The sequence below is a fragment of the Micromys minutus genome (assembly GCF_963924665.1).
Source record: "Micromys minutus genome assembly, chromosome: 1".
NCBI classification, from domain to species: domain Eukaryota; kingdom Metazoa; phylum Chordata; class Mammalia; order Rodentia; family Muridae; genus Micromys; species Micromys minutus.
Window position 1 is genome coordinate 150219812 of NC_137969.1, and position 14167 is coordinate 150233978.

The 14167-nt window shown below is 41.3% G+C and overlaps 1 protein-coding gene across 1 annotated transcript in view; it reads right to left on the reverse strand.

Annotated features, from left to right (window-relative positions):
• The window catches only part of XDH (xanthine dehydrogenase), a 63708-nt gene that overhangs the window by 16564 nt on the left and 32977 nt on the right, over positions 1–14167 (reverse strand). Inside the window, exons 16-24 of the mRNA XM_080939316.1 lie at positions 13957–14040; positions 11988–12157; positions 10807–10930; positions 8795–8914; positions 7927–8023; positions 6605–6729; positions 5699–5832; positions 5205–5292; positions 5020–5106 (exon numbers count right to left, since the gene is read on the reverse strand). Of these exons, the coding sequence (XP_080795442.1) occupies positions 5020–5106; positions 5205–5292; positions 5699–5832; positions 6605–6729; positions 7927–8023; positions 8795–8914; positions 10807–10930; positions 11988–12157; positions 13957–14040 (1029 nt within the window). The remainder of the gene's footprint in view (positions 1–5019; positions 5107–5204; positions 5293–5698; positions 5833–6604; positions 6730–7926; positions 8024–8794; positions 8915–10806; positions 10931–11987; positions 12158–13956; positions 14041–14167) is intronic.

Consider the following 14167-nt stretch of genomic DNA (forward strand, 5'->3'; position numbering starts at 1 on the left):
TGAGGATTCAGATCATATACAGCTACCAAACCCAGGCAATATTGTTGATGCCAAGAATTACATGCTGACAGGAGCCTAATATAGCTGTCTCCTGTGCCAGAGCCTGACACAAACAGAGGTGACTGCTCATAGCCAACCATTGGACTGAGAACAAGATCCTTAATGGAGGAGTTAAAGAAAGAACTGAAGGAGTTGAAGGGGTTTGCAACCCCATAAGAACAACAATACCAACCAACTAGAGTTCCCAGGGATTAAACCACTATCCAAAGAGTACACAATGGCAGACCCATGGCTTCAGCTGCACATGTAGCAGAGGATGGCCTTGTTGGGCACCAATGGGAGGAGAAGTCCTTGGTCCTGCCAAGGCTAAATGTCCCAGTGTAGGGAAATGTCAGGACAGGGAGGCAGGAGGAGGTGGGTAAGTGATCATCCTCATAGAAGCAGGGAGAGGGGCTATGGGATAGAGGATATGGAGGGGAAACTAGGCAAGGGAATAACATTTGAAATGTAAATAAAATAAATCCAATTTAAAAATAAATAATAAATAAATATTTCAATGATTATAGAGACTAAAATGGCTCACTCACTCAGAACAAAATTATTGCCTATGCATTAATATAGTATTTCTTCAGATAGGAATGAGGAGAATCATACGTTACTCCAAGAGGCAGGAAGACTCCAAACCATAGTCAAAGGAATAAGAGAGGCTGGTGGGATGGCTCAAAGGGTAGCATACACACTGCTATGATCTGGGCTCCATGGGATGGTGGGAGGAGAGAACTGACTCAACAAAGTTGTCTTTAGACTGCCACATGTGTACCATGACACATGTACACACACACACACACACACACACACACACACACACACACACACACATCTTTTTAAAATTTAAAGAATAGAGACAACCCTGTGGCCATAATGATGTTAAAATTACCTGGTAATGATTTTTAACACAACCACAGTACAAATGTTTCCATAATCAATTATCAGCACACTTGAGACAGAGACTTCAGAAGTAAATGGTCTCAGCAAAGAAACAAGATTTAAATAAGGATGAAGTGACTGTTTAGATGAGTGAGTGATGCGCTGAGTCTCTCGACGAGCAGAAGAGAAAGAACAGCTGGAGGAATCAGTGGGCGCAGAAGAGATAATATGCACTGTCCCGTCTACTCTACACAAGAAAAAAAGTTGAAAACAAAAGGAGAATTTCAAGGACTCATGGGACAATAATGAAAGACCTAATGTTCATGTCACTTGGGCCCTGAAAGAAGGGAAGTGTAATTAAAGATATAGAAGTAATAACTGAATTTTCCCAAGATATATTGATCTGTAAGTCCAAATTCTGAGAAATTGCAAAGCAGAATAATCTTAAAAAATATGTAATAAAACAATAATTATACTTCTGAAGCTAAAGATGGAGTAATTATAGAATGCAGTCCTTTATCATTAGAGGAAAACTAATTCATATCATGAAATGTTCCCGAAAGAAGACCATATGCACCTGACAGTGGTGGTGTATGCTTTTAACCTTAGCACTCAGGAGGCAGATCTCTGTGGGTTCAAGGCCAGTCTGGTTTACAGAGTGAGTTCCAGGACAGCCAGGAATCCTACACAGAGAAACCCTGTTTCAGAAAAAGATCAAAAACAAAAGCAAATAAAGAAAACCATCCACCATATGTGTATAGATGAAGTGGAGCAGGTGCTGAACAGAAATGCAGTCAGCCCCTAAGGCCCATGCCTTGTGAGAACATCCTACAAAACTAAGGAAAAATGGCTGGAGAGAAGCCACAATAGTTCAGAGTCTTTGTTGCTTTTGCAGAGGACCTGGATTCAGCTCCTAGTACCCATGCAGATGCTCACAGCCATCCATAATCCAAGTTATAGGAGATCTAATGCCCTCTTCTGACTTCAGAGAGCACTAGGCATGCACATGATTCATAAACATTCATGCAGGCAAAAATTAATTTATATTATTTAATATAATAAAATAAATAAATCTCCAAAAAGGTGCTTAAAAGGATAAAGAGTAGGAAAGGAGGCAGAATAGCAGCAGCCACAGCAGCCACTGTCTTAGATGATGGAAATGGAGACAATGTGTCCCCTGCGGAGAAAGAGGAACACTCCTCCACTGTTGGTGGGTTGTAAACTGGTACAACCACTCTGGAAATCAGTCTGGTGGTTCCTCAGAAAATAGGACATAGTCCTACCTGAAGACCCAGTTATTCCACTTCTGGGCATTTACCCCAGAGATGCTCCAACATACAATAAGGACACATGCTCCACCCTGTTCATAGCAGCCTTATTTAAAATAGTCAGAAGCTAGAAAGAACCCAGATGTCCTTCAGTAGATGAATGGATACAGAAATTGTGGTATATTTACACAATGGAGTACTACTCAGTTATCAGAAACAATGACTTTATGAAATTCCTAGGAAAATGGATGTATCTAGAGAATATCATCCTGAGTGAGGTTACCTAGTCACAGAAGAACAGACATAATATGCAGTCACTGATAATTTGATATTAGCCTCAGAAAGCTCTGAATACCCCAGAAACAACTCTCAGACCATATGAAGCTAAAAAACAACACCAAAATAAAAACAACAACAAAAAAAACCCAATAAGTGTATAGCACCCTCTCAGAGTGGGGTACACCTAGACCATAAATCATTAATAACTCAAGAGCTAAGAAGATAGCCTTGTGGCAATTTTTGTTAGTTAAAATCATTATGTTTAATCTTTACACACCAAGAAAACTTTGACTATTTCCATTTTACATATACATTTGTATTACATATACTTTATGATTCTTTGTAAATAATAAGAGTTCAATGCATACTATTAAACCTTTAAAAAAATCAAGTACTGACAAAAATATATTCATATATATTTATGCTAAAATGCTTTTAATAATCAAAAGAAAAGAAAGAAAGAAAAAGAAAATGTGTCCCCTGACATCATATAGTAAGACCATGACCTCAGGAAACTCTTTAAATGAAAAGAAAATGAGAATAAATAAATAAATTTAAAGTGTTAAAAAGAAAAAAAATACTATTAAAAAGTGAGTAAAAACTGGGTCCTTTTTGAACTGCCAAGATTATTTCTGACATTCTTAATGCATTTTCCAACATAAGCAAAGTAAATAGTCAAACTAAAAATAATACAAAAGGGGACAAGGGGGGGATAAGGTTTCTACATTTACCCAGAAAGACAAGCAGACAGCCCAGATGATACTAAACTGTGTATATGAAATATAAAAATACTATTGCTAAATCAAGATGGGGTTCTCCAAAACATTTAAGTAGCCCAGAGAAAGGCAGACAAAAATTAACAAACAAACAAATAAAAAAGAATACTGAAACCTAGAGAAGAAAGCAAACAAAAGGTAAGGAGCAGACATGTCACACTGGAGAGATGGCTCAGTGGTTAGGAGTGCTTACTGCTCTTTCAGAAGACCAGAGTTCTGTTCTCAGTACCTACATGGCAACTCACAACCCACTTCCAGGGGACCTGAAATCCTCTTCTTGTCTTACAGGCTCCTACGTGCATGTGGTACACATGAATTTATGCAAGAGCACACATACACATCATGATAATAAATCAGTGCAAATACAAGAACGAGATTAACAGTACATTTAAAAATATGACCTAACTACATGTCTTTAGAATTTTCACCTCAAAAAATTAATAATATAGATAAATTGAAAGAAAAAAATATAAAATATATCATGTAAATATTAATCAAATGAACAAAAAATGATTTTAGTGGGATTAGATAAAGTAGACTTGTGAACAAAACATTACAAAAGAGATTATATAATGATGAAGTGTCAGCTTCCCAAAATACCTAGTGTACTCATTGGCTTGGTCTCAAACAACAGAGAGGAAAAAACACATGAAATAACAATTAACAAAGCTCAGAGAAGAACAAGAGAAAGAACAGGAAACCTGCAATTGCAGTCGGAGGTTCCCATGCCCCTTTCTCAAGATCAACAGATACTAGACTGAAAATCAGGAAGAAGGTGGAAAAACTCCGCACAAGCCAAAGGCAGATACCAGACACCTACAGGAAACTCTTCTTATGGGAGAAAGAAAACAAAGTCACCTCCTAATCGTGGCCTCAGATCATAAAGTTAAGGATCCTGAGAGAAGTGGCTTGTCCTGGGTCATTGAGGTAGACCTGAAAGGACAGGCTGGAGATGGAAGAACACAGAGGAACAGGAGGGTGATGTGGGGCAGATGTAGAAGGTGGGGAGATAGGACAAGGGTACACCCACTGGACAACAAGCAAGGGAATCTTCACCAGAGCTCCCAGGATGGTGGCCCTACCAATACTTCAGTTCCAACTTTTAGCCCCTGGAAGTGTGAAAAGATAAATGTCCACTATACATATCACTAAGCACAACTGAATTTCATCAAAGGATGCCTCTGTGCGGGATGGAACAAGTAGCTCATGTCTTGCAGCTGCAGTCATCCCTTACAGGTAGGTAGCTAAGTGATCAAGCCACGTTCAAGTGAAGCCAATATAACAGAACTGCCACTTCCACATATCACTTCCATTCTCTGTTCACAGACACCTCCTGCTCACGTCTCTGAGCCTCTGCTTGGAGCTGACTGATATGTAAAGTGGTTTTTTCTTTTTTTTTTTTTTTTTTTTTTGCTCATTTAAGCTCTCTGGATTTAATTAGTTCAAAGCTTTTATTTTATAAACAAACTAATATATTCATTTATCATGCACACACACACACACACACACACACACACACACACACACTCCTAAAGATGTATACATAACAGGGCTAGCATGACAAAGTATCTTGAACAGAAAGGATGGATTTCTAATCATAGCTATAATATGACCATTCTCTGCTTAGAGATTGCCCAAGGATGGAAAGCCGAAAATAAGGAGCAGTTGGTTAGGTTTCTATATAAAAATAATAGGCAGGGAAGCCCACGAACGGTGCAGCATACCCTTGGCCTTCCAGTCACTCCTAGGGGCAAGCAGATCCTACTTACACTCCGGGAGAGATCCTCGGTGTTGCCACCGTTGCTGAAGTGATCCACCTCCAGAGCCACTATATTCCCAGTCTTCATGAAGCCGACCTGATGAAAGGAGAGTCATTCTCAATAGCACTCGTGTCTGTCTGTCTGTCTGTCCTGATTCATCCCGCCTTCCCAAGGAGACAGAAAAGATCAAGAACCTTGTATTTAGCCAGGAAAGGATGTCTGCCTCCAGTTATCAGCATGTCCTCATCACGGTCCAGCATGCAACGCACAGGGCGGCCTGTCCTGGGGGAGCAGGGAGTCAAGAGGGTTAGAAACCTGTGAGCCTCTTGCAGCCTAAGCCCGGTGTCTCTAGATGCTGAATGGTATGAAGGATTCCTTCCCATCTGTGCACTGAACTTTGCAGTGGTGTTGCTGTGCTGAAGAACACAGGGAATGCCAGGCTGTGAGCCTCCCCCTTACACCCAGGGAGCTTACAGCCAGTCAGGGAGAGAAGACAATGTACAAAGAAGCTAGTGAGGACATCCTTGCCCTTCTGTCCAAGGGTTTAAAACACAGAGAACAGAGAAATCAAAGTAGGGAAAATTACTTTCAACAGGGAAGAATCTAGAAGGCTGCTCTGACCTTGCTGACAATGTTGTATTTCTCAGACAACCTAACTGTGGTAGGAGAAGGAAGCCTAGAAACTCACTTGTATGCAGCCAAGGCCACTGCTGTGGACACCACAGTGCTCCGGGTCTCCTTCCCTCCAAAGCCTCCACCCATTCTCTTCACTCGGACTACAATTCTGTTGTCTGGAACGCCCAACATTTTTGCCACAAAGCTCTATGCAAAGAAAAAGAAACCCCCACATTGACCCATTGTTTGGACTTCTTCAAGGTCTGACCTCAACCTGTCCAACATGCCTGGGCTACTAAAAATTCTGAAATGTCTGAAGTGAAAAATCTCTCTCACCTCCCAGTGCAGTCTGGTGCCAGCACTCACCGGTCACCACCAAGTAAATTCAGGCAACTCAGATATTTCTTTGTAACCACAAGGGCAAGATAACAACATACATTCAGAGCTTTAAAAAAATCATCTCATTTGGCAAGGGTGTTTAGCTCACAATGGCAGGAGTACATGCCCAAAATCCTGGCAATCAATATCATGTTCCAGGTAGTACATGTCCATGTAATATCATAATGATACTACATGTTCAATATTATACATAGATAGCTGTGCCTGCTAAGTTGGTGGTTATCACTTAGTCCCATACTTGACTTTAAAAGATGAGATATTTGGGTGGGATATGCCTTGATGTGCATTGGCCACATGGCATCAAAATTATAAAAGTGAATACTTACTAGGTTCTAGTGCAAGTACTTAAATGCATCTGATTAATGAAATAAAACTAGCAAGATCCATCTTATTCATGAGAAAATGGAAGCAGAAAAACTTAAACAGCAAGTCAAATCACCCTTGGTGATGACAGGATCTGGGTCCACGACCCTTTTAGGATCTCTATCCAGTATCTACTTCTTCCCAATTTCCTACCTACCCTGCCTGACCTGGTCCACTGGGAGTTCTCTTGTCACTGCCACCACTACCTGGAGCTGACCTGGGTTTTCATGGTGTTCTGTGTGCCCACGAAGAGCTCCATCTCGCCTGCCTCACCTTTTGGCACGGCAATAGTGCAGTTGGTCTCCAGGTAGAAGTGTTCTTGGCCACCAATATACAATTCTCCTGGAGAAGGAATGAGAGATCCCTGATGATCCCAGATATGTACAAAATGTGCCTGCTGTAGTGGTTAATCTTGGTTGTCAACTTGACACATCTGGGAACTTCACCTGAAGAATTGTCTCCATCAGATTGTCTTGTAGACATAACTATGTGGCATTCATTGTAATTGGTAGAGGAGGGCCTACCCACTCTGTGGGCAGCACCACACCTAGGCAACTGGGCCTGGGTTGCATAAAGAAAGCAACAGAGCAACCAAAGAAAGCATGGCAGCTAGTAGTGTTCCTCCATGTTTACTTCCTGCCACCAGGGTCTCACCTTGGCTTCCCTTAAGAATAGACTGGAACCTGTAATGCTCCCAAAATGTTCCTGAGCAGTGTTCTATCACAGCAGCTGAGAAGCAACCTAGAACACTTGCTAAAGGAAAGGTGGGCTGCCAAGGAACCACCAGCTCATGGTCACTTCTGGTCTTAAAGTCCCAACACTCTGTGAGTTATGTCTGTTTGTCTAATCCTCCTCCTATCGAGGAAGCCAGAATAGCATTAAATATATTGGACACAGTCTCCTCACTGAGGTTACTGAGCATCTGGGATTTCTAAGATGTTGACTGTTAAGTTCTGAAAAAGCTAAAAGAAAAGAAATTGGCAAACATGATTGGAACATAATTGGATTCCACATCTTTCAGAATGGAATCAACCAGTCCTAGAGAACTAGTTAGCCGGCTAGTGACTTAGCAGAGCCTAAGGGGTCAAAATGGAAAGGTATCCTGGGGGGCTGAAGGACAGCCTTGCCCTGGGCTGGAAGCTGTAGGCCTAATTCACAGTTACAGTTCAGGGAGGATGGGGAGGGGCAGATGCTCACAGAGAGTGGGGAAGAACATCTTCAGGCATCTTGTGAGAGTGGGAAATTTGTTCCAAAGCTGAACATATTGGTGCTCATCATCCTCTCTACACAGCCTTCCAAAGACATGATGTAGGATCACTTGTGTATATCCAGCTCGGAGATGGGAGAATGAAGATTTAAATGGGAAAAGCTCCATTCCTGCTAAGTGTCTACTGTTTCCTTCCAAACACCAAAAGTTTCTTATATTAGAAGATGCTGTCAACTCACTTCCCTTCTCTGGGACTTCCTCTATCTGTATCTCTAGAATTTAATTCACAGACTGATGTCCCTGTCCCTTCTGCTGCATGGTGCCCCCCATACCTGAGACAACATTGTCAGCTTCAGAAAAGCCTTTCTTGAGATCTCCTTTCTCGATTTTTATCTCAGGGCCATAGAAGGAGTTGTTCTTTATAGCATCCTGAAGGGCAGAAAAGAAGCTTCAGGAACATGGCTTTCTAGGGAGGAAGGTGACTGTGACCAAGAAGAGGGGCCTTTCTACATTCAGTGGGTTCCTTCACATCCTAAAGCTCAGGGAATGTGTTTTATCCATCTTCTCAGTGGGAGATGGACAGCTCTAGACTTCTGGAAAAGCAGAGAGAAAATCCCAAAAGGAATCAACCACAGTTAAAATGAAAGAGGCCTGAAGAACTCTTCTTGGTCATAAGTGGACTGAACCCAGGATTGGGAAAGGTAAGACCCCCTGGAGAATAAAAACTTTAGGCCTGGAAGGAATTATAAAACCTACTTACAGATGATCCTTGCCTTATGATAGGGTTACAACCCAATAAATCCATCACATTGGGAATACCATATGCTAATGGGCCTAACATATGGAGTGAATAACATAGCTTCAACTAGCTGACCTTTAACAAACTCAGAAAACCTATAATAACCTACAGTTGAGCAAAATTATCTAGCAAAACTCAATTTTTAAATGCAATGTTGTATATGATATATGATTTGAGTATTGTACTTAAAGTGAGAGTCTGGGTGTTTGCAGGCTATGCTTGTACATTATTCTTAATATGAGGAATCAAAGTCATTTAAACAACCAAGGGAAGCTGGTGTAAACTGTAGTCAAATCTCTATGTGCTACTCAAGTTGAAGGCTTTTGTCCAGAGGATCCTCCAAAGAAATGCACTGGGTACAGAAGCTCTCTCCTCTGGAGGAGTACCCACTTCTCAGTCACCTGGATTGTGATAATGGCTGGAAGATCTTCATAGGTGATTTTCACCTCTCTAGCAGCTCTCTGTGCGTGTTCTGGGGTGTCAGCAACCACAGCACCAATGATGTGCCCAACACAAGTAACCTAAGAGCAGAGATAAACTGTTTAACACCATAAAGCTCATCAGGAAGCAAATCTTTATAGATATTCTGAAAGCCAAAAAGTACCCCCATCCTTTGGTCAATGCACACTTTAGGAATGCTCGAAGGCCTTTTTGTTTCCTGACCCTAGTAACTGAGGCCATGATCCTTCTCACAAGAACTTAGAATCAGCGTGACAGAAGGAGGCCATAGAGATCACTGGTAACAGAGGAAAGATTTCAGCTCAATGCCCAATTCTTGCATTTTCAGTCTGGTAGCTTATTGAGAAGTTGCACAGGATAGAATACAGACTGTGATTCTTCTTGTCTGCCATGAGCCAAAAAGAGAAATGGTCTTGTTTCTCAGCTTCAGAATCTTTTCCAGCAGACCACTTTCCAACTCAAAGTCACACTCATGTGTCATAACTTCATCTAGTTTAGCAGTTCTCAACCTGTGGGTGTCACATCTCAGATATCCTGCATATCAGATATTTACACTATGATTTATAACAGTAGTAAAATGACAGTTATGAAGCAGCAAAGTTTACGGCTATGGGTCACCACAGCATGTGGAACTGTATTAAAGAGTCACTGCGTATGGAAGGTTGAGAACCCTGCTCTAGATGCTCCAGTGCTACAAATCACAAACAATGCTGGTTTGGCATGATAACACCTGTTTTTTTTTTAATTTATAGTGATTGTTACTTCCTTTCATGAAGACAGTTCCTTAAAACTGTGTGTGTGTGTGTGTGTGTGTGTGTGTGTGTGTGTGTGTGTGTTATATGTGCTTGTAGATGTTCATGTGTATATGTGTGCACATGCTTGTGGAGATCAGCATCTCTCACTGAATCTGGAGTTTAGGGATTGGCTAACATGACTGACCAATGAGCTTTAGGGATCTGCCTTCAAGCTGATATGTGTGTGTGCCACAACAGCTCATGTTTTGCATGGGTTCTGGGGATGTAAACTCAGGTCTTCATGTCTGTGCAACAGCAAGTAACAGACTGAGTTATCTTCTATAGAACTCAAAATAGATCTTCCTGGGGGATAATTTTAATCATATACTCACCAGAAAGCACATGAAAAAAAACTATTATACAGCTTATCATATTGAGATGCAAGGTTGCCAACAACACCAACCAATGTTCAGTATGCAAGGCTTTGGGAGTTGTCTCTGAAGGGCCATTAAGTATTGGCATAACTGCTTCTGCAGTACTGGCTGCTTGTACCCAGTTGACTCTCCATAAATAAGATGCTAGCAACACACTCTCAGGATTCTAGACATTGATAAACTAATTTGTTCTTCTACCAGACACTATAAATTTCCTCCACAAATGCTATGGGAGTTCTGTTTGTAGGGTTTTGTTCTTTGTTTTGCCTTCACATTAATATTTTTAAAAGGCTATTGTAACATCCACTTGAATCTAATTTGCAGTCTTTAGTCTTTAGTCAGTATTAGAATTATAAAATGAACCTCTGGGAACAATTCAGTGGGTGAAGCATTTATATCAACTGTCTTTGGGGCTCCTAGACTGTTATTCCAGGTTTTCATAAAGAATAAGTAAACTGTCATAGAAATGGGCTGTCTAGAACTAGTGGTGGGCTTATGATTCTGTTTCTAGTTAGTCCATTTAGTGTATTTTTATTTTCTTTCAGTAAAGGTGCTTATAAACAACCTATAATCCTGCCATTTTGGCATGGAGTCTCCTATTATGCAAATACAGAAGTCATCAATTAAATAACCAAATAGCATATTCTGCCCCTTGTGGATTATCCCAAATACTGACCAAATTACAATGTGGTCAGAATATATGCAGGATTAGGAATTTGGAATAATCATCACAAATTGAAAGTGAGATATTTATTCCAGTTATTTCTGATGACACGTCCAACATACCTCATCTTTTGCAAAGACAGTCTCATCGTTGAAAAGGCCGGTTATGTTACTACCAGGGATATCCTCTGAGGTGAGGAAGCAAACAAACCCTGGCACCTTCTTGGCTTCTGAAGTGTCAATGGACCTGCAGAATGAGCAGAATATAGAGCCAGGTCAGCAAGTTGAGACAGGAGATGTGTCACCTGGCTTGGATACCTGTCTCATTAACAATCTTCCTTCCATCAACATTTTTTTTCTCTTCTCTGTCTTCTTCACGGTTAGATCCTAGCTCATTTCTATTCTGTTCTGGAAATGGTGATTGAATCCCTTCCATGGAGAGGCCATTGTGCTAACTGCTGCTGGGGATATAGGATGAATAAGATGACCTTTGGCTCCACAGATCAGAGGCCAGCCTCTGTCTAGATTCCAAGTACAGGGAGCCATCTCTAAGAGAGCAGTGATGACTTTGGGAACTGTGATTAGAATGTATCTCACTGGAACCAGCACTTCAGGGCCTTTGCTTATGCCATGGTACAGTGGCCCTGGGTATATTTCTCTGGTCATAGACAATGTATCTTAATGGTGCTATGGCAATATAGCAGAACATCCTAGACATGGTTAGACAACCTGGACCTAAAACAAAAGATGCTGGCCAAGTCTAACAGTCTACAGAGCAGAGGCAGTTCAGGGAAAGTTTTAGAAAAGTGGCTTGAAAGACTCATCTTCCAAGCAGTTAATCCTCATTAAAAAAAAATAAAGTAATTACCATTATCCCAGTACTATAGTTAAGGAAATGAAAGTTTGAGGGAGTCAAGTAGCTTGTCCAAAGTCACCCAGCTACTTAGCACCACATCTGGGATTAGAGCCAAGGAAGGTGATGAGATTTCTAGTCAGTGAAGGTTCTGCCCTTCCAACCCACCCATTCTCACACTGATGGGGTAGAGGTTGCTGGAGCTTAGACAATATGTCATGGCACTGATAACAAGGGCTCAAGACAAGGGCCAAGCAAAGGGATTCACCTGTAGCCTTAGCTGGCAACCATGCCAGGTACCATGTATGAACCCTTCCTGTTGCTCTCTGATGGGTCTGAGAGGACATCCTGTCTCCATTCTATGGTGGAGGCCTCCCTCTAGGAGATTCATTCTCTTGGAATTGTCAGCTTCTACAAAACATGCCCCTCATTAACTCTCTGGATTACTCACGTAATCTTAGCATGGGCCCGGGTGCTGGTGACCAGCTTGAGAGACAGCTCATTCTCATAGCGGGGAATGTCATCGCAGTACACGGCCTCCCCTGATGCCTGCATGTTTGCCGCTAGGTGAGGCAAGGGCCTGCCCACCATGTCCTCCTTAGACTGATCCTTGGGCACCTCCTGAAACAATATGGTTACCAGTCTGGCTGAGCTTCTGAGGGCACTGTTTCTCCATAGGCCTAGGGACTATCAGGAACTAGGAAGAGCTCTCAGGGTAAAGGACCACAAAGGACACATAAGAAGTCACTAACAAAGTAGTCATTGTGTAACTATATAAATAAGCTACAAAAAAACTTAAATATGCATTAGCTGTGAACTGGGCTATACTATATTCATACAACAGAGTTATATGCAACAATTCAAATATATAGATATAGATAGATATAGATATAGATAGAGATAGAGATAGATAGATAGATAATATAGATTAGATATAGATATAGATATAGATATAGATATAGATATAGATATAGATGTAGATGTAGATGTAGATGTAGATGTAGATGTAGATGTAGATGTATAGGTATAGGTATAGGTATAGGTATAGGTATAGGTAGAGGTAGAGGTAGAGGTAGAGGTAGAGGTAGATGTAGATGTAGATGTAGATGTAGATAGATATAGAGATAGAGATAGAGATAGAGATAGAGATAGAGATAGAGATAGAGATAGATATAGATATAGATATAGATATAGATATAGATATAGATATAGATATACATAGATATATATGCATGGGTAAATAGAATTAAAACAAACATACATCAACTTTCCTTTTTTTCTTGGAGGTGAAATTTTGGATGACTTTTATTTTATTTTTCTGTTTATACTTTCCTATATTTCCCAAAACATTTTTATTAATTTTATAATCAATTTCTATTTTAGTTGTTTTCAGAGAAGTAAAGTATCTAATACTTAACTGGGTATTTTTATGTGTCATGGACTTCTAAGCAGCTTAATTTAATTTTTCAGCACTAGAGATGGACCCAAGGTCTTACTCAGCTCTAGCACTGAGCTACGTGCCCAGTGAACATACTTCTATCCTCCTGTGTTCTGTGAAAAAGTTTGCCATTACTTGCCTGTGTAGGTGGGTCTGAAAACTTGCCCAAGAAGAACAGAGGTGGTTTGCCCAAGGTTACAGAGTAAAGAAAGAGCAAAATCTGTATTCCAAGCAGACAGTTATGCCTTAGAGCTAGTTCATCTGTGGGCTGCCCACTCAGGGATCAGCAAACTGCAGCCAGTGCTTGGTTCTAGAAATACCTACTTAGCTTGGCACATTCATTTTGGATGTTTTGGTTTGTTTCATTTTCAGAGATAGAGTCTCTTGTATACTGGACCGTGGCTGAAGATAGCCTCAAACTCTTCCTGGTGCTCCTGCTTCTACCTCTCTAGGGCTGAAATTATAGGTTTGCTCCTCCACAGATGTTCTATGGAGTGCCAGGGCCTAAACCCAGGGCAAGCACTCGACCAACTGAGCAATATCCCCAGCCCCTGATCCAGTTATGTTTACAGCAATGGGACTTAGACATTGCAATGCACTGTGTGGCTTACAAACTTTCACATGCTGACAAGATATGTGCTGGCCTTTTGCCTAGAACCTCCCCCAAAGGTCTTAGAGTGATGTGTTGTGTGCACACACACATCCATACATGCATGTTCAAGACCTTTGGACTGGCCCAATAGGAGTCAGGAAGGACAAAATGGCTTTTTCTTTTTCCTGTGGAACAGACATAGTTTGGCATCCAGTCCTAAGAGAGAAATCGAGGCCATCAAGGATGACAGCTGCACTGGCAACAGTGTGACTCAGATGTCCTTTACGCACAGGGTCTATGCCATTCAAGTTGGTCCTTTACCAAAGCTCAGCCAGGAGTCATCACATCCGGCTGCAGGGCTCTGTTATTAGACACGCTGCATGTACTCACTTGGAAAAGCTGGACATTCGCTGGAGGGTCCTTCTGAAAGAGCAAAGTGGCACTGGCAAAGGTGGGGTCCAGTTTGCCACACACCTGTGGAAGTGGGATAACGGGATGCTGAGCCCAGGTCCTGTCATTTTCCTCCTTCCATCCACAAGTAATAAGAGTGATGAGTCTTCCTCCACCCCCTCACCCCCCATCTCCTCCATCCTACAGCTTT